This window comes from Lathamus discolor, chromosome 19, assembly GCF_037157495.1.
Source record: "Lathamus discolor isolate bLatDis1 chromosome 19, bLatDis1.hap1, whole genome shotgun sequence".
NCBI classification, from domain to species: Eukaryota; Metazoa; Chordata; class Aves; order Psittaciformes; family Psittacidae; genus Lathamus; species Lathamus discolor.
In genome coordinates, this window is record NC_088902.1 from 543,889 (window position 1) to 569,551 (window position 25,663).

The window sequence follows — 25,663 nt, forward strand, 5'->3', positions numbered from 1 at the left end:
GCCGGCGGCGATGGGCACGGACAAGGGGCTGCTGCTGGGGAGCAGCAGGCAGGGGGCTGAGGAGCAGCATCAATTACGCCCGATGCTGCCTGCGACCGGTCCCTGGCCTGTGGCAAGTGAGGTAACGGCAGAGGAGGACGAACCCCCCTCTCCAGGGACCGGCGCCGTGGTTGGCAGCGAGCGAGGGAGCGCGCACGCAAGGAGGGAGGAGAGGGAGGAGCACATCCTAATGCAGAGATGCTGCAGTGGCTCCGGGCGCACACATCCTCGCTCGGGCAGCACCAGCCGAGCACTGCCTCCGAGCGCGGCCGCCGGCTCCGCCGCACGCACCGCCCCGCGCAAGGTAAGCGCCGCTCTCCCTCCTTCCTCCATCCGCAGAGGCTCCGCGCTGGAGGCACCGTTCCCCATCCACCGGAGCCCGCTCGGCTCCGGCCGGAGGGACCCTGCCCGGCCCCGCTCGCCTCCGGCAGCGCTGGGGAGCCAGGAGCGGGGGGGTGCTTTGGGCTTTTGCCGTGGCGATGGCTTCGCGATGCAGGCTCTGCCTGCGCTGGGGTGGGGATGGGAGGAAGGGGGGGCCGCGCTGTGTCACTTGTGGCAGCAGAAACGTCTCTTACGGAATAAGTCTGGAATATCCCTGGTATTTGTCACTGCCAGGCTTTTCCTGGTGCTTTCTGGCTGGAAGCACTTGGAGAGCCTGCTTTGGGGGGTGTTGGGCATCTCGAATGTGGCGCCTTGGAGGGGCTCATAGAGCTTTCAATGCACAAAACTACTTCGGCATCTCCAGCATCGGGGCGGGGGGCAGAGCCCAGAGCAGCCCCAGAGCTTCCTCTGCGGGAGGAAGACCGTGGTATCCCGAGTCCCCTCCCCACGCACCCCCCTGCGAGGGCAGATCCCGGGTGAGGGGTGGGAGATGGGGCTGCTCCGGGCTCACCGGGGGTGTTTCTGCGCCTGAGCTGGGGTTTGCAGGAGGCTCTGGGGCTCAGTGCAAAGCCACAGACAAGCACTCGCCCGCCCCAGGCCTCAGCGTTGGGATGGGCGGCAGCGGGAGGCCGGGGCTCCGCTCTCCCCGGGATTGGTGCAGCCCCACATCCTGAAACTTCCCGAGCTCCCTCGTCCCTCTGCATCTCACCCACACCGAGGCGGGGCCCCCCAGGCCCGCAGAGCCCCCAGCTCCGCAGGATTCTCCTGCCTGGAGCCGGGAGCACTCATAAGGGGTTGGTGCTCCGAGGAGACACCGGTTGCTCTGAGGGTGGGAAGCAGCAACCCCAGCCCAAGGCTTGCGCCTCACCCCGAGCACGGCTCCTGCTCCTCCCACGCCATCTGCAAGGGTACAAACCCGAGGCACAGGCTCTTGCACCAGACTTAGGAGAAGGTTGGCATCCACAGAGGGACCCCTCCAGGCTGTTTGGTCCCGAGCACAACCCCCAGCTTGGCAGCACCAACCCCAAGAGCCCCCTGCGCTGGGAAAGCAGCAGGTCCCAAACTTCCTAGAGACAACTGCACTTCCCGTAGGGACAGCAGAACTATCCGAGACTAAAGAGAGCAGAAAGCAAGAGGGTCCCATCGTGCCCAGCCGCTCCCGGGAGCACCACGAGACAAAGGGATGCTCACGCTCCTCTCCATCACCTGCTCAGTTCCTCTCAACCACAGCAACCACGACTCCTGTCACTCAAACCCTCGGCAGAGGATTTAATGGCCTGTGTCATTTGCTCTGCATTTACCATCACCAGAGCCTCAAAGGCAGAAACCCCACGGTGCCATTAGGGAGGGGTTTCCCCAAGCACGCAGACCCAGAGCTCATGTGCATTAAAGCCCAGCCTGGATGCTCGGCCACCTGCATGCTTTGTGTGTGTCCAAAGCCCAAGTAACCCATGGAAAGCCATGGACCCAATGAGGGGCAGACACCTCCCGGGTTCCTCAGTGCCCTCAGCACCCCCAAAGGACTCCTGCAGCACTCTGTGTGTGCAGTCACCATGCCACCACTTTTGAGATCGCTTCCCTGGAAGGTGCTGGGCGTGAAGGAATCCCACACAGTGACCTAGAAAGCATCACATCCCAATGGAGCATCCCAACAGCTCCCCAAGCAGCTCAGGAGCCAGCAAGCCCAGGGCTCAGCAGCCCAAAGCATTGCCCTCCTGCTCAGAACAGGTTTACCTCCATCTCACAGGGACTGGCTTAACACAGCACTGCCTGTAGTTATCCTATAGCCAGAGGCTCATCTCCCTCCTTCCTGAATCAATCTCATGCACCATTAGCCCTGCTTTCCAGGGATGAGGAACCAAAGATGCCCAGGAAAGTTTGGGGATGGGCTGATGGCAACCCTGTAAGCCCAGGGCTCTGCAGTAATGGGACCACATCGCTGCACACATCCCCTCACACCAGGGCAGGTTGCAGTGTGGCCACACAGGAAACCCCAGCATTGACCAGGGGCTTTCAGAGATGCAGAAGGAAGCCAGAGAGGTGCCTTAGAGCGGTTTAAGAGTCAAACCCACAGAGATGAAAGGGAAGAAACACAGAAACCTGCTGTGATAAGGATGCATCAGGCTCTTTCCAGACACTGTTCCTCACACTACACATCTCTGGGTGCTTGTGGAGCTGTCAAGAGGGAAATCAAGGCAAGGAAATCAAATGTGCTCAAACTACACAAAAGCTCCTCCCTTGAGCCCAAAATGTTTTCTTTGCTACAACGCTCACTCTTGGTCCCATTGCCCCACTGCAGTCAGAGCATCCAGGAACTTAGCAGAGGGATGTGCATCCTGGCAACAAGGGAGATGTCCCAAGGGAGCACACGAGGTATTCCCACCCACAGCCAGTTGGGGAGCACTGGGCCCAGCCCCTGTCCCACATTATTCCATGTATTATTTATTGTCCAGCACGCAGGGCTATCAGTCCTGCACCAGGGAGCCATAAAGCAGGGAGCCCACAACAGAAGGAAGGAAGAGGATCTGGTTTGTGCTGGTTTTTGCTTGGCACTCTCTGGAGGCTGAATACTAACCCCACCTTAACCAAGACAGGAGAGAAGGTTGGACACAGGGGTGATGCCTTCCAAACAGCACAATAAATACACCATGACTGCAGGGGGTACCCTACCCTGCTCCTAGTGGGGACAGCAACCCCCTTCTGCATGGGGATACTGCATCCCCCCGGCATCTCACACTCAGAGGTGCAGTGGGGCCAAGGCAAGAGCTGAGGAGCCCTGTGGGGCTGGGGCCATGCATGGACCCAGCAAGACAAACTGGGCAGCCAGCACCAGTGATGGGCAGGGAGATGTTAGGGCTTCCCCATAGAACACATTCCCCAAGCTCCGCACTTGGTTTCCCTCACTACAGCCTCTTCCCAGGCCTGGCTCTGCCAAGGGAGGTACCAGAGGAGGGGATGGAGCCCGGCTCCATCGCAGGTAGGGAGCTATTAATACCAGTGCCACATCAAAGAGGTTCTGCTGCTGACACCACGGCAGCACTAATAGCACAAAGTGGGTGGGTTTGGGAGGCTGACAGTGCTGAGGATGTCCCGGGGTTCAGTGCATGCTCAGTGCATGGAGCGGCGCTGCAAGAGGAGAGGAAAACCTGCAATGGGAAGCTTGAGTTGGGAGTTTTATTCCGGGGATGACAACAGCAGCGTGTACAGCCAGGCCCTGCCTCACCTCCCGTCCCTCCTGCCGGTCCCAGCATCCCCTCCCGGGCAGCTCCAGGGCAATAGCCCACATACCCAGGCAGGCTGGAGAGAGCCGCAGGGGAGTGTCTGCAAGAAGGGCCGAACGTTTGGAGCTGTAGCATCCCTAACCAGGCCATTAACACGGATCCCAGGCACACACAGAATCAAATCGGCCATCAATCACCCATCACCCCTCAAACACCCCAGTGCTGAACTGGAGCCACTTGTGGCCTTGTTTTCAAAGGCTTTAAGCATCCTTCCAGCTGCTATCGACTCAGGCACTGAAACAAGTCTTCAGGGAGCGGTTAGGAGCTGCGGGCTGGCGGCCCCGGTCCAGCCCCGTGTGTGCGCCCAGCAGCCAGGCAGCTCAGAGCAAAGCCTCCTCCATCCCCTCTGCCCCGGGGCCAGAGCCCGCTGGGAGCTCTCCTGCCTGTTTCTGTTGATCTCCTTCACTCTCCAATAGCCTGTGCTGACCCCTGTGGCGTTCCAGAGGGCTGGAGCCAGGCTGAGAGAGCTGGGCTGGGGCAGCCTGGAGAAGAGAAGGCTCCTGAAGGGGAGACCTGAGAGCAGCTCCAGTGCCTGAAGGGGCTGCAGGAAACCTGGAGAGGGGCTTGGGACAAGGGCCTGTAGGGACAGGCCAAGGGGAATGGCTTGAACCTGCCAGAGAGGTGATGGAGATGAGCGCTGGGGCAGGAGTTCAAATCCGGATCCTCATCAAGCCAGTTCCCTCACGACTGAGTCAATCAGTGCCTGATGAGACACAGCAGGGCAGCCACGGGGCTGGGCTCAGAGCCCACAGCAAGGGATGCCCAAAGCCTCTCCTTCGCCAGCCCGCAGCACACCAAGGGCTGGGGACATCAAGCGCGCTCCCCGTGCCCTGTTACATGGATGCGGGGACTCAGACCTGCTCCAGGTAGAACCCGGTTCGCACTCACTGAAACCCCGCAGCATCCCCGGGCTCACAAGCGGGGCTGCGGCACCAAACACACTCAACAGGAAGCACCAGGACCAGCCTCAGCCCCAGCAACCGCAGCTCCCTTCTGTAGGAGCAAGCAAAGCAGCTTCACAGAGCACTGCCCCCACACTGGCATCTTGCTGCCTTCCTCCCTAAGCACAACGTACCCCAGGCAGCAGGATGCGAGGGAAGGGACAGGGACACAAAGGCCTCCAGCGCCCACCAAGCTCGCAGCAGATCACACAGGGACAGGAGTCCCAAAGGGGCTCAGATCACCCTTCCCAGCCATCCCAACAGAAGCCCCTGCGCCCATCACCTCCCCACAGGGCCCTGCAGCACCACAGCTCCTACCTTCCTCCTCTGGATGCTCAAACATCCCCAGATCAAACACAAACCCCCCTTTGCTCCCCCATTACCTCTCTGCAGCACAGGCTCCGGTCTCTGCACTGGGCTGGGAGGGCAGAGCCCACCCCTGCCTGCAATTATACTAACGAGGGCTGATTGTCATTGCCCACAGCTGGGGCAGGGGCCAGGGCAGAGGCACCAGCGCTGATGGGGCCTGGGGAAGCTTCTTGCTCCCTGCTTGGGGGCTTTGCTCCCATGCCAGGGCTCAGAGCCTCTGCCCCTGCCCCTGCGCCGGGTGCTGAGCATCACAGCCCTGGCACCGCTCCTCCCCTGCCCGCCGCCTGCGTGGCCCAGGTGCAGAAGCAGCAGCAAGGACAGATACTGGAACTGCTTTAACCCTCCCCACCAGGGCTAGAGGTGCCCCCGTCCCTCCCGCAGGCAGGACTCGTGGTGCTGCGGGTGCACAGCGCGTCCCTGAGGGGATGCCCCAGCCCATCGGGCAGGAACAAATGGATCCGGACAGATCCAGCTCCAGCCCCGGCTGTGAGCACCATCTGCCCTGAGCATCCTGCTCCAGCATCCCCGAGCGCACCGGGGCACAGCTCTGCTCCTCCCCTCTCTCTCATGGAATCATGGAATGGTTTGGGTTGGAAGGGACCTTCAAGCTCATCCAGTTTGACCCCCCTAAGGTCCCATCTCAATCTCCCTTCTTTCAGTTTAAAGCCATTGATTTTGTGTGTCCCAGACATTTACAGGACACAGCCCTGCCGCAGCTGGGACAGGGACCAAAGGCAGCAAGCAGGGCCCACAGCACTCCTGTACATTAGGTCCTGGAGCCACCAACACAGCTGAACCCCAAAAAGGCTCAGAAAGGGCTCCATGCAGAGCTCGTATCTAAATCAGCCTCCCCCGGGCACAGGCAGCTTTACAGGAGGACAGACACAATAGAACCATGTGCCAGGCACTGAAACTCCTGGAGCAGGACAAAATGTACCTCAGCTTGAAAGGGTTTTGCAAGGCAAGACGCGGCAGCCATCAAAAGCGCATCCTTTCCAGCCTTAGCAATGATCCTTAAGAGACACTCAGAGCGCTCCTGCACCCCCCACCCTCAGCATCCTTCCCTGCGGAATGCTGCAGCGTTACATGAACACTCATCACCGAACCACAGGAGATTGGGTTACACTCATTTGTCCTGGGGACATGGTGACATTTGGCCCGTTCTGGCCACGTCCCCTCTTGGTAAAAGCCCATCTCCTACCAAAAGCCATTTCTGGGCCCTGCCTGCCCAGGGTCCTGCTGGAGCCACCTCCTCCGAAGGATGCTGCTCCGCACCCATACCTAGAGCTGCGGGCGCTGGACCAGGCAGCATCCCCTCTCCCAGAGGCTCAGAATCTCTCTGTCGCTCTTTAACTCTGCTTCCATGATAATGGATCCCTCCCAGGTCCAGGGGCTCCAGAGGAAAGGGCTAATGCAGGCGGTTTTGAGCGTGCCCATGGCCTCCCTTGCTACTGGAAGTACTAATGACAGCATCCATTAGCAGCGATGACAGATCCCCTTTCAGTACAACAGAAGGCTCCTGAGCGACTGTCAAAATAGCCCATGAAGAGGGGAAGGAACAAGCTCCCATGGGCCCTCTTCTAATTAAGGGGGAGAGTGGGTCTAAATAGGAGCTGCGAAGCACACAACCACTCTATGGAGAAGCCAAGGGTCGGGTGCAGGATCCAGGGCTCAGGGTCATGGCTTTAAGGTGCCCCCGGGGTCCCAGCACATCCCAGGTGTCACCTCCCAGTGTCAGGCCCTGGAGCACAATCTGATCGTGGCACTCAGGTGCCAAGGCAATCAGGAACACACCAAACAGGATCCGAGAGGATTAGTTCATCCACTCTCCAATTGCAAACTAACGCAGTGTCAGCACTTGTGGGAATCACTGTTCCTCTCTCCTGGACCTGGAGCTCTCCCTGGCTATCACATTCCCAAAGCTTTTACAGAGGAGATCGAGCTGGGCTGAGGTTGCCCAGAGAACAAAGAGCAGAAGCAGCAAGGCTGCAGCTGGGCAGTGCCTTCACGGGCACAGGGTGAGGACTCAGCCTCGGAGAAGGGGCTGGCAATGACGGAGCAAGGCTCCTTGAGCTGCACCAGGTGCAGGAACAGCTTCGGTGCCCTCTGCCTTTCCCAGCACTGGGCACTGGGTGAAGAAACCAAACTGCAGAGACTTGGAGGAGTGAGCTCCTGAATCAGCGCAGAGCGAGCCCGCAGCCCAGCGCTGCCTGCAAAACAGAGCGGGCTAAAAGCTGGTCCTTGTCCCAAAGTGCTTACGAGGGGAGCACAAGACACGAGAGAGGAGCAGGCAGAGGGGGAACAATGAGGCAGTGTTCGCTGCAAGGCCGTGGGTTCAGGCCACCATTTGGGGCACGATCCAAGTGATTTCATGTGACTGAGTCACTTCAGGGCTGCGGGAGCGAGCTGATGGAGCCGCGGCCGTGTCAGCGCATCTCACCCCCGCCGGCCCTGCGGCACCTCAACTCAGCCCCCTTTGTGGCAGGGTCCCTCCTTCCCGGCCGCCAGCACAGTGGAGCGCCAGCCCCATTCAGGGGGCTGTCCGGGACGGGTTTAAGCAGGGAAGGAGCCGCTGGGGGCAGGCAGGGTGCTTTAAGGTCCCTCCACGCCAAACCAGGCTGGGATTCTCTGAACATCTTCCCTTTCGGCTGGGGGCACAAAGAGCCCGCGGGGCTCTCCCACCCCTGCAGGGCTCCCCGGCAGCAGGATGGGTTATCGCTGTTTGCTCAGGTGCATTTCAAGGGCTGCCATTAATGAGCAGGACACTTTTGGGGGGGGGGGGTTAAGCAGCCGTGCGCAGGGGGCTGCATCCCACAGGATAAGGAGTTAATCCCTGCTCGGGGGCGCAGATGGGCAGGGAGAGGAGTGGAAGCGGCACCAGCTGGAGCAGAGGGAGAAGCTGCGCTCGCAGCCCGGCTCTTGGCAGCCAGGGGCTGTGCGCTGCGAACGTGGGGCTCTGCCTCCGCGCTTCATCTCCACAGCGCAGACAAAGCGAGGGGGGAGCACCCGGTCCCGGCATCGCGCTGGGCTCCGAGGGAAGAGCGGTGCGTGCGGGAGGCGGCCCCGTGGTGGGCTCAGCCGGGGGAGCGCAGGGACCAGCTCCGTCGGTGTTGTCTGGGTTCTCCTCGGAACCCACAGGGTTGGGAATCGCTGCTCCACCGCCCGCGCCCGGGGCAGCTGGAGGTGCCTCGGCGCTCCCTTCATTATCCACGGGCATCAGACTTAGAGGAGAAGCAGGAAATAACCCAGCGCTGCGCAGCCGCTTCACTGGGTGCCGTGCGTGGGGCTGAGCTGGGCCCCCAAAGCCCCTCCAGAACAGGGGGTGCCACACAGGAATGGTCGGTCCCTGCCTGAAGGGCTGGGATTAAAGATGCCTTTTCCCCCACATAACAGGAACGAACGAGTTCTGCGCGCTTCTGGCTCTGGTTTTACTGAGAACTGCCGGGAGGAAGCACTATTTGTGGAGCTGGGAAGGATATGGGATAGGGGGAGGAGGAGGAACAATTCCCAAGCACATCTGTCAGAAAGCAAAAGAGCTCCTTCAGCCCCTGTGTGTTCATCCGGATGTTTGCCCCCGTGTGACTCTCACCCCAGGCCTGCGGCCAACAGGAATGAGCAGCTGGATGCTGGACCCTGGAGCCCAGCCACTGGAATGCTGCAGACAAGTGCTGGGCTGTGGCAATCGAGGCACAGGCACAGGCTGGGGGGAGAAGAGACCCAGAGCAGCCTGAGGAGGACTTGGGGGTGGTGGTCAATGAGAAACTGAACCCGAGGTGGGTTCAGCGTGTGCCTGAGCCCAGAACCCCCCCGTGTGCTGGGCTGCAGTGCAAGCAGAGTGAGGGTTGCCCCATCCCTGGCAGTGCTCAAGGCCAGGTTGGACACAGGGGCTTGGAGCAAGCTGCTCCAGTGGAAGGGGTCCCTGCCCGTGGCAGGGGTTGGAGCTGGATGGGTTTTGAGGTCCCTTCCAGCCCAAACCATTCCCTCATTCTAACTCCTGTGTCCGTGTCTCGCTCAGGGCCGCCGTCCCCACGCACACACCGAGGCTCAGCCCTAACCCGGCTGGAGGCGCAGGATGGGAAGCGCCGCTGGATTTGTCCGCACATCCCTCGCTGCCATCACCCTTCTGGGTAAGTGCAGCCCCCACATCCCTGTCCCATCCCAAGGTTTCTATGGGAGAAGCCAGAGGGGCTGCTGGAGATGCTGAGCAGGAGTCACCCAGGGCATGCAATGGGCATTGCTCATCCGGGATGCGCCTCTCTGTGCTCTGGGATGCTCAAGCCCAATTCTCCGGTGGTTTATGCAGCTTTGCCCAACTTCCCTTGCTTCCACCAAAGGAAAAGGACAGGGATTGAGACACAAGTCTCCCCCTTTCTCAATTCAAGTTCAGGTGAAGTGCAAGAGATGCAGAACCGCCGGCGATGCCTTGGCCAGAGCAGTGTCCCTCACAGCCAGGCCGTGCTCGCCTTGGAGCAAGGAGGAACGTCCTCCTGCCAGCAGGACACACTCTAAGGATGCCTTTTTGGCCATTCCCTGACTGTAAAGATTCCCCCATTCATCAGGGACCATCTCTGCATCCCGGGGAGTCTCAGGCTGCACCCGAAGGGTCCCTTTCAGCAGGGAGATATTTCATTTCAGACCACTGAGACCCAGATAATGCCTTCAAGGTAATTCATCATCCCGGGCAGAGACTGCTCGCCTGTCCTTATAAATATCTAATTACCTTTTAATGTTCTCCGGGTCCCCGAGGAGGCAGAGGGAGGGGTGGCTGCCCTACATTGGGATGCAATCAGCCTGTTTGGCAATTGGTGTGACCCAAATCTGGTGGAGGCAGGAGGACGGAGTCGGGTTCTCCCATTAACCAGCTGAGTTCGTGCAACTCGCTCCTCGTCCAAGCTGAGCCCACAGAAAATGACTCGGTGTAAAGCCCGTGAGGGCTGTTTCCTCTCGACCTTTGGCTGGTGATGGGATGGATCTCAGGAGCCAGCTGGGACAAAGAGAAATGCTCCCTGCGAGCAGGAGCGAGGGACCGGCTATAGGTGAGGCTCGAGGGACCACCCCAGCGCACATGGAGACCCCAAACCTCCAGGTCCGGGCTGCCACCCTGGGAAGCGGGGTTGGCCTCGCCGCCCCTGCCTGCGGTGACTTCCAGCCCTATGGAAAGGTTCAGAGCTCCCGGAGTGCTCAGAGATGAGGCTGCACCGAACGGGGCCGTCGGGAACGGCGGAAACCTCCCCCCCCAGTAAAAGCCCTGGAAAGCCCCGAAACCCAAGGCCAGGCACAGCCATTCCCTTCGCCCCGCGGAAAGCTTCTCGCTAGAAGTGACCCCGTGCTCCTCCGGGAGCCGCACTTGAAAAAGACCAGCTCTGACCTGGGGCACAGGCGCCTGCGTCCGGCCTCCCCATACCAGCAGCAACTGCCCAGCTCCGGGCTGCGGGCAGCGCGCCGGGGCTCCCTGCGCGCCAGCAGAGCTCAGCACGAAGGGAGAGCGGCTCCCCGGACACCCGGGCTTTCCGGGCCTGGCTTCCAGCGTATTCCCCATCCTCGGAATAACGCTCAATCACCCGGCACTGCGCTGCCCTGCCAGGGTCCAGGACTTTCCTCTCCCAGCCAGCAGCACGAGTCGCTCCTTGTGCTATGCAATCTCCAGCCTGGTTTTCCCACTTGCAATTCCCACTTTCACCTATTCCTATTTATTTAGGTGTTAACATTTACTTTCCCTAGTAAGCAGGGTTGTTCTAGAGAGGCGCAGCAGTGTATTTACCATCCTTCCTGCTCTCCTAGCTGGATTTTAACACACAAAGTAGGGCTGCACTAGGCAAGGTCACCGCTTCCTGCAGATCTGTTTTACAGGTTTAAAGACCTTTAGCTTGTGTTTGTCTTCTCCCCACTACCCAAATGATAGAGCCCAAGGTTTTGGTAACATCAAGAATGACAGTGCTCCCCTCAGAGGATCTGAGGTTTACCCCTCTGCTTTGCTCTCAGCTCCTGGTTCCAGCCATATCCTCATCTTGTAACTGTTGAGTGATGACTTTAACTGGCGCTCTGCTTAATGACTGAAATCCAGGCATTTCACCCTCGCCATCAAGCAGACACCTTGGAACTGCAGCAAAAACCTCACCCAAACTCCTGGCATTGATTGCATTAGAGAAAATCAATGCCTGACAGTTGTAGTCCATAACCTTGGCAGAGAGAAGGGGACAGCAGCAGGTAACAAGGGGGTGCAGACTCTGGGTGGAATCAGAGGGGACTGTTAATGTAATGTGGCTTGATCTGGAAAGAGCATCCCATTAGAAGCAGCATGTGAGTGTTAGTAATAGATATTTCAATTGTAAAGACATAGAAATTATTTCCCATACACTACAAATCTCAGAATTAAAGGGGTTTAAACCTTAATCCATTCACTATCACCTATCAGGACACAATTAACACCCTCCTTTCTTATTAATTCTCTATTAACTCATTATTACTTCACTGGCTGGTCTGCAGTTATTTCCTTCAGACCTGCTCAGCACAGCCACTGCTGAGAGCAGTGCTTACACACGCTTCTCCTTTGTGAATGGGACTGGCCTAGAAGGGAAGTGGCACCCGCACTGATGGGGAGGGAACGAGACACCGAAGATGCTGCTTTTCCCTTCTCCCAAAGCATCAGACACAGGCTACGGCCGCTGTCCCCGGTGTGACAGCGGCACCATCGGGTTCCCTTGCAGCAGGAGCACATCCCTGCTGCCGGCACCGAGGGCCTGGTAATTGCCTGGTGCTCGGACACAAGGAGCAGCTGCTCCAAGCCCACGGAGCCAATTATCTCCCATCCCACCCTCATCTCCGCATGCAAGAGCAGCCGGAACATGAGCTGAACCCCGGGAGCTACAGGTAAAGGGCTGCTTCCCCCGAGCCCAGCAGTGCTGAGCTGGCCGTTCCCTGCTGGAAGCCGCTCTTGCATAAAACATCACACTGGCTGGAGTCACTTAATTTAACTGGTGAGCGTGCTGAGTGCTGTGGGGAAGGAGGCAGATTGCTGGCTGGCATGGCAGTTTGAAGACAGCTATTCATTCAAATACAAAGCATGGAAGCATCCTGGAGCTCGCTGAGCTTCTTACTCCAGAGGCAGAGGGGAACCGTGCTGGAAGCTCTCTGCCTCGAGGTGGCCGCATCCCTGCTAAGGGACAGGGTGCAGGGAGGGAGCAAGCTTCCTGGTGATCATTATCCCAGCAGCTGCTCCCGCAGTGAGGGATTTCCAGCCTTTGTTCTTCCTTATCTGCACACCCATTTCCATACAGCCTGTGCGGAAGGGGGTCTGCCAGCACTTGTCCCACATCTGAGACGCGCAGTGAGATGCTGTGGATAGCTGGTTCCAGTGAAACACCATCACCATGCCAAAGGTGACACAGTGCAGGAGAAAGCAGGTTCTTATGTTCCTCCTGTGCCTATGCCTGAGCCATACCCAAAACCAAACCCATGTCTGAACACTACAAAGGAAGCCTTAAGCTCACCCCATTAGTTGAACGGAACTGCTACCAGCAGCGCCGGTTTGCACCCCAGCAAGCAGCAGGTTTGAGTCGTTGAGAGCTGATGATGCTGCGGACACAGGGATGGAGGGGATCTGCAGGGAGGCAGGAACCAGCCAGCCAAAGCTTGCACAGACAGAGGGGAACCAGCACGTCCTCACCACAGGGACACGGAGGGCATCCAGGGGCTCCCAGCTCCAGTCTCTGTGCACAGGTTTGCAGGAGGCACACGTCAGATCTCCTTCATCTGCACCTCTTCAGGCCCATCTGGTCCCTCTGTCACAGCAGAGATGGTGTGAGATGCTCAGTGGGAAACGCACGTTATCTGCCCAGAGCCCCGGCTGGGGCTGGGCTGACATATGGGGTGTGATTTTCACGTTGCTCTGCTTTGGTTCTGGCGCTGGCAGGGACACCCTACGGAACGGAAAACGACGAGTTTAGAAACAGCTACACGGGGCTGAGCTTCTCTTCCCTCCTTGCAGTGTGGTGCCAAGCACAGAGCAGCACAAGGAGCTACGGGCCGGTGTTTGAAGAGCAGCCAGCCCATACCCTCTTCCCCGAAGGCTCAGCAGAAGAGAAGGTCACCCTGGCCTGCCGAGCCAGAGCCAGCCCCCCCGCGACCTACAGGTGAGATGGGGGGCACAACCATCACGGAAAAACCACGGAGCCAGCCCCCCAGCCACATGGGATGTGCCGCCCCTCCCAGGACACAGGCTCAACCTGACCCAGACCCCACCACAGCACAGCCCGCACCAGGCACCACAAGAGGCGCAATGAGGATTTTGGACAAGCGCCTGTAGGGGCAGGACAAGGGGAATGGCTTTGACCAGCCAGAGGGATCCCAACCCAAGCCATTCCATGATTCCATGGTTTATACCGCGCTCACTCTTTACACCCCTCTCGGCAGGTGGAAGATGAATGGCACAGAGATAAAGATGGAGCCAGACTCCCGCTACCGGCTGGTTGCAGGTGACCTAGTGATAAGCAACCCAGTGAAAGCCAAGGATGCTGGCTCCTACCAGTGCGTGGCATCTAACTCCAGGGGCACGGTGGTGAGCAGGGAAGCCTCCCTCCGCTTTGGCTGTAAGTTTGTCTCCACCAGGTAAATGAAGCGTAGCCACATGGACTGGGGAAAACTGAGCCCCTGCTCGCATTAACAGGGGTTGGAGAGAAGCTTTTCCATGCATGAAACCCAACATCACCCCTGTGCACTTCCCATTACCATGGAAGCGCAGTAGAAAGCCAGTAATAGTTTTGGACCTCCCTCCGTACAGCCACTGCCCAGAGCAGCCCGTGGAGGGGGGGTCAAACACAGCCACTGCTCCGGCTGCTTCCATCACCCATGGACAGGTTTGATTTTCCATGTTTAGTCTTGCAGGAATTCTCTGCAGAGGAGCGCGACCCCGTGAAGATCACTGAAGGATGGGGAGTGATGTTCGCCTGCAGCCCCCCTCCGCACTACCCAGGTAAGCATCCCCGTAGCGGGGACGGGCAGCACTGCTGGTGGAGAGGTACAGCAGATCAAGGGATTCCTAGGCATGCGAACCACGCCGTGCTTTGCCTTGGGAGTTCCAGGGACGAGGATTTGGGCTTCATTCGGGCTCTGTAAAGCAACAAGACAGAGGCCAGGCTTCTCACAAGGGGAAAACGAGCACCATCCAAGGACCACCTTGGGCTAGAAGACAGCAAGCGGGGTTTAGTCCCACCCGAGCGGACACAGCCACTTGTGCACGTTGCTCCCTTTCCCCACAGGCTTATCCTATCGATGGCTCCTGAACGAGTTTCCCAATTTCATCCCAGCCGACGGGAGGCGTTTTGTCTCTCAGACCACAGGAAACCTTTACATCGCCAAGACAGAGGCTTCGGACCTGGGCAACTATTCCTGCTTCGCCACCAGCCACATCGACTTCATCACCAAGAGTGTGTTCAGCAAGTTCTCCCGCCTCAGCCTCGCCGCAGAGGGTCCGTGCTCCCGGATTATCCTAAAGGGAATGGGAAAAAGCTCCACAGGGCAGCAGCAGCCTCGCAGGGGAGCCGAGGAGCTTACAGAGGTGTTACCTGCCTGGAGCCTGGAGGAAGCAGCCCTCTCCCCAGGCTTCGCTACTCGTGTGCCTCTAAACCCCATCAGAGGGGGTTGTGTCTGTAAAAGGCAGGGCACAAGGCTCACAGAGCCCTCAAACTCCTCTGCCTTCGGTGACCCTGCAGAGGAGAAGCTAAGGAGACTTCTTGGGCAGGGCAAAGGGAGCAAACAGGTAGGAAATGAAGGAGAAATAGCCCTGAGGCCAGGCTGGACACAGGGGCTTGGAGCAAGCTGCTCCAGTGGAAGGGGTCCCTGCCCGTGGCAGGGGTTGGGGCTGGATGAGCTTTAAGGTCCCTTCCAACCCAGACCATTCCATGATTCCATGAGAAGTTGTAAAGAGATTTTGAGTCTTCAGTAAGAGCTGGTTTGGAAAGAAAATGGAGCTCAGCCTCTGTTGCCTTCTCCAAACACGAGGGTTCAGGAAAGCAGCAGAACTTGCGAGTACCTCTGCCCTTCCAGACCTCACCTGTGCTGTTTTACAGCCACCCTGAACTCCGCAACGGTGCTTTCCTTTCACAGATGCCAGGCAGTATGCTCCCAGCATCAAGGCCAGGTTTCCTGCAGACACCTACGCGCTGGCTGGGCAGATGGTGACGCTGGAGTGTTTTGCCTTTGGAAAGTGAGTGCCGCGTCTGCACTGCCCAGGAAGTGTGTGTGTGGGAGGGGGGGGGTATGGCAAAACCTGCAGCTTCAACAGCCCCTCACTTCAATGGGTCTGCTGGAGACCAGGGACGGAGGGGGAACAGGAGGAACTGGCTAAAGCCATCTGTCCTGCTGGCCAAGGCCCAGCGGGGTGGGAGCTGCGTGGCTCCGTGGGGATGGAGTACTGCACTGCAGCGGGGGGGACCCGAGAGCTGCCCAGCACCAGGTTTACTTTCCCATAGCCCTGTTCCTCGGATCAAGTGGAGGAAGCTGGATGGCTCCCAGTCCTCCAAGTGGATCGGCAGCGAGCCCCTCCTGCAGATCCAGGATGTTGGCTTTGAGGATGAAGGCACTTACGAGTGTGAGGCTGAAAACATCAAAGGCAGAGACACCTACCAGGGCCGCATCATCATTCAAGGTAACACATTTAAGCACGTGCTTTTCCAGAGCAGAACGACATGCCCCAGGCAACGGACTGAGCCTTTGGGAGTGAAAGCACCAGCTCTGATCCTGCCTTCTACCAGCCCTGATTTTGCAAAGCCCTAACAAAGCCCTGTAGAGATCACTGGTACCTCTCCTCAATGGGCACGTTTAGGCTAGAGCAAGCACAGAGAGCCAACTTGCTCTGAAATTATTAGCAACAATGAGGTAACAAGGGAAGGGGGAACAGTGGTTAAAACCAATCTTGGCTCCAAACCAAGATCTTCTCCAAGCCCGGGCTGCCTCCACAAGGGCTAATGCTTGGAGCTGTTAACCAGACCTAGCCAAGACCTTGACCCGGTTATCTCAGTCTGAATCGAGGCCTTCCTGAAGCTCAGGGATAACCGCACATAGAAGAGAACCCCTAAAATTCTGCCTCAGATCCGGGTTCTGCCCGCGTTCTGTGCAGTCCACACGCACGGCTGCAGCAGAGCCGGCGAGGCCTCAGCCCCGCATCGCTGCCCGAAAGGCAAGGCTGTTACCGCGGTGAAACAGGCTGCGCTGAGCTCGTGCCAGCAGGGATGACGCAGAGCATCCTGCTGCCCGCCTGGCACCGCGCACCTCACCTCCCACCTGACCTCCTGCGCCTCTCTCCGCAGCTCAGCCGGAGTGGCTGGAGGTGATCACGGACACGGAGGCTGACATCGGCTCCGACCTGCGCTGGAGCTGCGTGGCTGCTGGCAAACCCAGGCCCGCGGTGCGGTGGCTGCGGGACGGGCAGCCCCTGACCCCCCAGGTACCAGCAGCCAGGTCTGGCGGCGAGGGCAGCTCAGCCACAACCCGCAGTGCTGGACCTGCTGCTCCGGGCTCAGAGCCTCCCCTGCCTCGCTGCAAGCGCATCTCAACCCCGTTCTGTCGTCCCGCATCCCATGTGCCCCCATGAGGCTGCAAAGCAATGCCACAGTCCTTACCCACAGCAAGTTCCCTCTCCCGGCATTACCATCCCAGCCATTGCTTCATGCAACTACAGGGACTCACAGCCAGTTACCAGGGTGGACAAATAGCACCTTGGACCTGCCTTTGTATGACCTGCACATTGCTGCATAGGCACTCCGAAGTCTCAGCAGAGCACAGTGATGTGGGGTAGTGAGTGGACAGACATGAACACATCCTGCGTTTCCCCCTATGGGAAACCAGGCTGGCTCCAACCTGGCATCAGAGTCTGTAATGAAACTCAACCCTGAGCACACGAGGCTTGAGTTCCATTTGTGTTTTTCTCATCTAATGGGTTCATCCTCTTGTTTGCACAGAACCGCATTGAAGTGAGCGGTGGAGAGCTGAGATTTTCCAAGCTAGTCCTGGAGGACTCTGGCATGTATCAGTGTGTGGCTGAGAACAAGCATGGCACAGTATATGCAAGTGCTGAATTAACAGTGCAAGGTAATTCCTCACTTCCCAGTGCTCTGGGTTTCAATGGGACACTGAAGCATTTTAGATCTTTACCTAACAACCTGCACTTGCGATGTCAGAGTGAGATGAGAGCACACAAACCCGGCTTCACTCACCATTGGAACGTCGTTGCCGGTTCAACAAGCCACTTTACAACCTTTTAAAATTGAAATCTTGTGTAAATTCAGTAATGCTGAAAGAGAACAAGGACATCTGTTTAGCTTCAGAAAGTGTACAGGACAGAGAGCAGCAGCCCAAGCTCTAACCCATCACACAACCTCCCTCTTTTGGGGAGGAAAGAGGCCAAAGAGAAGAGTTCGGTACCCATTCAGCCTTTGACGGGTGCTGACTGGAACTGGGCTGATGCCAGCCTTGGTCCTTATCAGTCTAAAAGCTGATCTCATGGTCAGTGGATGCCAGGGAGAAATGAAAGGCCCTAGGCCTCAATTGCCCAACATGAACACACTGCAACAGATGAAATCCAGTTCTATCTCTGCAGTTCCAGGAGGAGTGGTGGGCAAGCTGGATGCCTCCACTGGTGACCTGGGTCAGGGAATTGAACAGAATATCCTCTACATTTTCAAAAGCAGCTGTTCTTGTGTCTCTCAAAGACCTTGCACTTGTTAGGGTCATACCCCATTGCTATTACAGCACATAACATCTGCCCTTCTGGTTAGAAACCAGCCGGCAAGCCGAGGAACCCCTCCTTCATCTTGCTCACCAGATACTGCCATGCTTCTGTTACCAAACCACCTAACAACAGATGGATGCTTACTTACCTGGCACTCAAACGCTCCCATCGCAGCGTTTTCTAACCATGCCTCAATCCTCTTTTCTCCCCCTGTAGCCTTAGCACCAGATTTTAGACTAAACCCAGTGAAGCGACTGATCCCTGCAGCCCGAAGCGGGAAGGTCATCATCCCCTGCCAACCGAGAGCAGCACCCAAAGCCACCATTCTCTGGACCAAAGGGACTGAACTTCTGATCAACAGCAGCAGGTAGCAGCACAGGGTCAGCCTCTACCTAGAAACCATAGCTAAACCGACGGGTTTTTCTTGCCAGAAGCCGGGACCTGACGACCAAAGCGCGCCGCTACGCCTATAGCTTCTTTAGAGATCTCCCATGAGTGTTTTGAGCCCTGTCGTTATCACCAGTTCCTCTCAAATCAGCAGGCGTTGGGAACTGTCAGATGCACAGAGCGAGCAGCCACCGTAACCTTCCTCTTGCGTGGTTCTTCTTCCCCCCCAGGGTGACTATTACCACAGACGGCACCTTGATCCTCCGGAACATCAGCAAATCTGACGAGGGGAAGTACACCTGCTTTGCTGAGAATTTCATGGGCAAAGCCAACAGCACCGGGATCCTCTCCGTTCGAGGTAGAGATGCTTGCCTTGACTTGGGCTCAGTTGAACAAGAGATGTCTAAGGGTGCCACGATTTTCCTTATACTCCCCAAAAACAACGCAGTCCTCAGGGAACCAGACATTTCAGCCCGGGGAGCAGCAACCCTCCTGCCTGCCCCCCCAGATCACCCCAACCAACAACCAGCCCTTGGGAAAAGCATTTCCATTTTCTAGCCACCTTCCTCCCGTAAAGCCACAGCCAGCAGAGAGGGATGACAAGCTGCAAAGTGTTGGCTGGTCTGGGCGCTCAGCAGCAGTCGTGTGGAGCTGGTACAGGACGTGCGGAGCTAACAGCCCTCCCTGCTCTTTCCCTGCAGATGCCACCAAAATCACACTGGCACCATCTAGTGCTGACATCAATGTAGGTGAAAACCTCACTCTGCAGTGCCACGCGTCTCACGACCCAACTATGGACCTGACCTTCACCTGGTCGCTCGATGATTTCCCCATTGACTTTGACAAGTCAGAGGGGCACTACCGCCGGGCCAGCATGGTGAGTAGGAAGGGCAAGCAGGGCAGGGAGAACAGAACAGAAAGCTCACGGGTCAAGGTGAGGGCAGGGAGGGATCATTCACCAGGTACCATCACGGCCAAACCAGGCTCAACCTGGGGAAACCAAGTCGCTACCAACCAAATCGGAGCAGAACAGCGGCGATCAAACCCCAAACACCTTCCCCTCACCTCTCCCTCCTTCCCTGGCTCAGCTTCACCCCTGAATTCTCCACCTCCTCGCCACCAGTGGCACAAGGGGACAGGAACGGCTCACCCAGCCCAACCCTGCAATGAGCAGGGACACCTTCCGCTGGATCAGCTTGTTGAGAAGCACCTCCAGCCTGGCCTGGAATGTCTCCAGCGACAGGCAACGTCTCCAACGTGATAATCCATGGGCTCCACAAACTCTTGGAGCTACCTCTGTAGCCCCTCCACTACCAAAACCTTGCCACGCGAAGCCAATACCTTGTTGAATGCCGGGTACGATCGCGCACGTTCAACTGCTCTCCCCACTGTCTTTTCTCTTCCCCGTGCAGAAGGAAGCTATCGGGGACCTCAGCATCTTCAACACGCAGCTGAAGCACTCGGGGCGGTACACGTGCACAGCCCAGACCGTGGTGGACAGCGCCTCGGAGGCAGCCACGCTGACTGTCAGAGGTAACCTCCCTGTTGTAAAATCCCCTGCTCCTTACAAGCCTGAAGTACCAGCATGGTCCTTGCAAGGGATCGGCTTCTCTCCCCACGAGACCAGCTCCCCATAGAATCATGGCAAGGGCCTTAAGATCACCCAGTCCCAGCTCCCTGCCATGGGTATCTAACATCTGACCTGGATGCGAGAGGCTTACGAGCTTTTCCGGAGGCCAAACTTGGAGGCTTCCAGAAAAGAAAGGCCTGATTTAGGACTGGCCCAGCGTGAAGAGCACCGAGCCCCCAGATCTCCCAGCCCAGTGACTTGTCTGTGTCTCCCATCACCAGGACCTCCAGGCCCCCCTGGGGGGGTGGTGGTGAGAGACATCAGTGACAGCACGGTCCAGCTGAGCTGGAGCCGGGGCTTTGACAACCACAGCCCCATTGCCAGGTACATCGTGGAGGCACGGACCCTCCTCTCCAGCAACTGGAAGCAAATGCGCACCAGTAAGTGTCCCGAGGGCGGTGGTGGTGGCACGGCCCGTGTGGTGGGCACCGAGCTCTTGCTCCGTGCTCCTATGCTCTATTTGTCCCCCTCTCATGTTATTGGATTATATAGATCCTGTGAATATTGAAGGCAACGCGGAGACAGCCCAAGTGGTGAACCTCATTCCTTGGATGGATTACGAGTTCCGGGTCTTAGCAAGTAACATCCTTGGAGTTGGGGAGCCGAGTTTACCCTCCAGCAAGATCCGTACCAAAGAAGCAGGTACGTGCAGAGGTGCTCAGAGGTGGAAGGGGGAAACCAAGGCACCTGGGTGCTGGAGCGGGAAGGCTGGCTTGCAGCATGCCCTGGTCCCACATAACCAGGCATCTCCTTGAGTGCTCCTGGAGGTGATGCCATCACGTTTATGCCTCTTTGCCCATTTACATGTCAAAGACAGAGCAGTACTAGAGCTGGCAGCTCACTTCACCAGCACGAGATACAGGATATTAAACTATGATCAATCCTAGCCCCAGATCCTGCGCCTTCTGGGCAGTAATGCTTAGGAAGAGCCCCAGTAGATCGCAGAGCACAGCTCTGCAAAGACAAGGTGAATTTCCCAGCAAATGGCTGTGAATGCTCATTCTGTCTTCTGCTGCTTGCACGGGCAAGCAGAAGGGATGTAAGAACAGCAGGAGAACCGCTCTTAACGTACCAAATGCATATTAAATCCTTTGTTAAAGCTCCCCTCCATATCCCTGCTTTTGAGCTTGATTCTTGTCTCCTCCGAGATGTGCTGCCTCCAGTTAAGCTCATCAGGCACTAGGCACACTCTGGACTACACTATCTGACATACTCAGGGCTGGAAACCCAGCCCAGCACTTTGATAGGAGCTCTCCAGGCCTGGCTTACCCCCAGCCTGTGCAGTGTCTGTGCTCATCTCCATCACTGCCCTTGCCTTAACCCAATCTGTGCTGTCTGCTTTTGTCTGGGGACCCGACAGCACCAACTGTGGCACCATCTGGGCTGAGCGGAGGCGGAGGGGCCCCCAACGAGCTGATCATCAACTGGACGGTAAGTGCCGGCTGAGAGAGGGCCAAGGGGAGGAGCAGGCACCGTTCCCCCCCCGAGCAGCCGGCGCTGTGACGGTGCCTGCGAGCCAGGCGCTGCGCTCACTCCAACGCGTTGCTCCTTCGAACGGACCAAGGCTCCTCTCTCTTCCCATTCCCTCCCAGCCGACGCTGCGGGACTACCAGAACGGAGACGGCTTTGGCTACATCCTGTCCTTCCGCAAGAAGGGCACGGAGGGGTGGCTCACAGCCAGGGTGCCGCATGCCGAGTCGCTGCACTACGTGTACCGCAACGAGAGCATCGGCCCCTACACCCCCTTCGAAGTGAAGATCAAAGCGTACAACAGGAAGGGAGAGGGACCGGAGAGCCTCACCGCCATCGTGTACTCGGCAGAGGAAGGTAAAGAGCGGCTGCAGAGGCTCTGAACGCACCATGAACCAACCAACGTGTCCTCAAGCAGCTCCCGGCGGAGCTGGCTCTCTCTGGGAGCTCAGCAGCAGGAGAGGTTTCTTTAACTCACAGCAGCAGGCAGAGGCTCCAGTATAACCCTGACCTACGTCAAATACCCCTATAACCCGGGGCTCCAGAGCAGACACATCCTCACAGCACACATCTGTGGCCCTGCTTGTCCTATTAAGTCCCTAAATCCCTTCCTCTTGTTTTACTCCGTGCACATAACACCAGCCGTCTGCCTGCCCAGGAACGGGGAGAGCCCTTGGTTTCAGTATGGCCGTTGTGCTGCCTGGAGATAGGAAAAGGATTTTCTTCCCTTTTGTTGTCTTTTTCAGAACCAAAAGTGGCTCCATTCAGAGTTAAAGCCAAGGCTGTTCTGTCCTCAGAAATGGATGTATCCTGGGAGCCCATCGAGCAGGGAGACATGACCGGAGTCCTCCTGGGCTACGAGGTACGAGCCTGCATGTGAATGAGAGACACTGAAACTGGGCCCGGAAAGCCCAGCAGAGAACGTCCCCCAGGCTCAGTGAGATGGCATTTTGCTTCCAAGCATGGGGGATAATTAATGGGCAGCACAAGCTCTAACGGGGCCAGTGCTGCTGCCCCGCTGCTGAAGGCTGTCACCTCATTCCCAGGCACGTCCTAAGCAAAATGCACAAATACCAAAGAGTCTCCAGCGCTGGCTGGGGATGAGGATGGAGAGACACTGGCACAGGGTGCCCAGAGAAGCTGTGGCTGCCCCATCCCTGGCAGTGCTCAAGGCCAGGTTGGACACAGGGGCTTGGAGCAAGCTGCTCCAGTGGAAGGGGTCCCTGCCCGGGGCAGGGGCTGGAGCTGGAGGAGCTTTAAGGTCCCTTCAACCCAAACCATTCCATGATTCCATGGACGGACCAAGTCTGGTATTCGCAGGTGCTTCTACCCTGACTAAACCCATCCTTCCCTTTTCTGTTCAGATCCGGTACTGGAAGGATGGTGACAAAGAGGAGGCAGCCGACAGGGTGAGGACGGCGGGGCTGGTCACATCAGCTCATGTAACAGGCCTGCACCCCAACACCAAGTACCACGTGTCGGTCAGAGCCTACAACCGGGCTGGCACCGGCCCCCCCAGCCCCTCCACCAACGTCACAACCACGAAGCCACGTGAGTGACCCTGCTTTGAACACTGCCCTCCCTGGGGCTGCTGCTTCCTCCAGAGCATCCCCAGTGACCCCTGGACCCATCAGAGCTTTATCTTGGTGCTCTAACACCGTTTAGAGTAGTCCATAGAACTCGAATGCCTTGCATTGCCTCAGGTGAGGCTTGAGTGGTCCATAGAACTCCTGTGCCTTGCATTGCCTCGGGTGAGGCTTGAGTGGTCCATAGAACTCCTGTGCCTTGCATTGCCTAGGGTGAGGCTTGTGGTCTGAGATCTGAGCTCAGAGTAACCTCTGCTGGGCTTAAACCAACCCCGGTGGTGCCACGAGCACTGTAAAGCCTCAGGAGGCGGCTGGAACCAGCACAACCTCCCCATCAACCCCTAACTTGGTTGTTTTCTATCTCCCAGCACCAAAGAGGCCACCTGGGAACATCTCCTGGACGTTTTCTGGGTCTACGGTCAACATCAAGTGGGACCCAGTGGTGGCAAAGGCAGACGAGTCTGCGGTTACGGGCTACAAGGTACGGGCAGGCTGAAGCTGGCTTCTCCTATAGGTGACCCTAAGGAGATCACAGCGCACACAACTCAGCCTTGCCTTCCCAACAGATGCTTTACAGGCAGGATTCCCACTCTGCTCCCACGCTGTTCCTGGCCAGCAAGAACCAGCTCGACATCCCTGTCCCCGAAGACTTCACTCACGCCTTTGTCCAGATCCGGGTGACGGGCCCCGGCGGAGATGGAATCCCAGCGGAGGTTCACATCCTCCGGAACAGTGGTAGGGGCACTCCTCTGCGTACACCCGCTCCTTACAAACACCCATCCCCAGGGTGCTGCACAGCCCTGGCAAACAAGGTGCTGGTCTGCAGGGCCACTTCCCTGGCACTCACCGCAACTGCTCTTTGACGGGCAGTGACCTGGCCGTAGCACAGCAGGACAGTAAACGCTGTTCTGCTTTAAAACCCCACTCTCCCCTCCTGGGAGGCTCCTCAATCCCAACAGGAGCAAGCTCAGCTCCAGAACCACCATTTTACCAACCTTCCTTCCCTACTCTTCCCTCGAGGCATGCGGCTGTTTCAGTGCAACACAACAGTCACTCCCTGCCTGTTCCCTTTCTTGCAGGCACAAGTATGATGGTGGAGGACTCCGTGACGAGGCCGGTGCCGCACGCCGTCACCATCACAACTAACTCTCTCGTACTGGTGGCCCTGATCAGGTACCTGGAGCTCTGACGACGGCCACTGCAGCAGAGGACTCCGGACACGCTCCCTCCCGAGGCAGTGGGGAACTCCTCAACACTTGGCTGCTGCAGCATCACCTTTGTGCCACGGCAGCACTACAGCGAAAGGATCGACAACGTGGGTTTAAGGCAGGAAGAGAGAAAGAGCCTTTTTTTTTGGTGGTGTTTTGGAAGAACATGAGCTTTCCTACAAGAAATGGGTCTTTAACCGAGATTAAAGCTTTTATACACAAACAAGTGAAGAATTCCACGTGAATTCTGACAGCACCTGCCCCCACACTGCACCCAGTAGGTTTTTCTGCCTTATGAAGCCATGTACTAAAATAACCAGACTGCTACATTTACCCTTTGGTTTTAAACATGTACAGTGAATTTCGGGGGGGGGGGGGGGGAAGGGAGGCTGGGGACTGAGATTTCACAGTGATCAGCATGTTCCATCCCAAGCCCACTCACAGCCATCTCTAACGGATCATGGGACAGGATTCTGCTTTCCGCACTTACAATATGCAGCCCAAGGAGACAAAGCCACGAGAGGGATTGATCTCCGCCCCATCCTGAAGAACACGGAGCTTAGATGGTGAAAAGCCTTTCTGACAACCCTGGTGTTAACTTGCAAGCCCAGCCTCTTGTTTGTATCAACTGTTCTGCTGTGAGGTGCAACGCTCAATGTTATCCACGGCCCATGTGCTTCGGGGTGGTTTTCTTACCCTTCTTCCCTTAGTTCTTGGGAGGGAGGAGAAGGCATAAGGGGAAAGGAGACACTTCCTTAGCATCGGCTAATTCAGAGAGGCAGCCCTGCCTCCTGACGGAGGTGTCAGCATCTCCCATTTCAATAGAGGGTCTTAAAGGAGGAATTAAAGGAGTATCAGAGGAGTTAAACAAGAGCTGGAGACTCAGGAGCCAGCCCTGGGGCAACAAAGTTCAATCTGGGCTCAGCTTCGTCTCCCTCCAGCCACAATGCCAGGCTCCACCTGGGGCTGCAAGCTTGAGATCCAGCCAAGAATTCCAGCTCCAAGGCTGCTCGTGCACAGCTCATGTAAATGGGAGGGCTGATACCCCAGAGAAGTACAGGGAGAGGTGCCCACTAACTAAAATGGTTGGGAATAGAGGTTGCATATTAAAATCTGTCTCCTGGTAAAGCAACCGAGCAAAGCCAGTGAGAAGCTGATTTATGTTGCTTCCTGGTCAGATCCCAAGGGCATCCCTTCACCTGCCTCCTTCCTCCTTCCCAGTGGATAACACCGATGGTCTGAGCGAGCTCAGCCCCAGCAACACCGGACACAGGCAGGGCTGTGCATGGCAGCACTGACGCACGGGTTGTAGGTACCAATCCCTGCCATTCCCAAGCAATTTAGGAGGATGGAGAGACACTGGCACAGGGCGCCCAGGGAAGCTGTGGCTGGCAGTGCTCAAGGCCAGGTTGGACACAGGGGCTTGGAGCACCCTGCTCTAGTGGAAGGTGTCTCTGCGCATGGAACTGGATGAGCTTTAACCACTCTTCCATCCCAAACCACCCCCTGATTCCATGATTTTTAAAGTATTGTGCCTTAGGGAGCATTTGAGAGGTGACATAAATCCTGGCCTCCCAGAGTCCTGCCTATGGTATAGATCCTCAGTATCCCATCACAGTGTTTTTAGCATCTGGCCCACCAGAA

General features: G+C 57.4%; 1 protein-coding gene across 1 annotated transcript; it reads left to right on the forward strand.

Moving 5' to 3' along the window:
• The first annotated feature begins 266 nt into the window (after positions 1-266).
• Positions 267-24,245, forward strand: CNTN2 (contactin 2). The gene is made up of 23 exons (XM_065698476.1): positions 267-343; positions 9,027-9,138; positions 12,999-13,143; positions 13,424-13,599; positions 13,887-13,982; positions 14,269-14,478; positions 15,116-15,215; positions 15,481-15,656; positions 16,318-16,454; positions 16,969-17,098; positions 17,955-18,105; positions 18,356-18,483; positions 18,827-19,002; positions 19,538-19,658; positions 19,977-20,135; positions 20,248-20,397; positions 21,116-21,186; positions 21,348-21,582; positions 21,972-22,087; positions 22,590-22,776; positions 23,180-23,292; positions 23,378-23,546; positions 23,891-24,245. The coding sequence occupies exons 2-23, from the start codon at positions 9,084-9,086 to the stop codon at positions 23,998-24,000; spliced, it is 3,111 nt and encodes a 1,036-aa protein (XP_065554548.1). The 5' UTR covers positions 267-343; positions 9,027-9,083; the 3' UTR covers positions 24,001-24,245.
• The last annotated feature ends 1,418 nt before the right edge of the window (positions 24,246-25,663 follow it).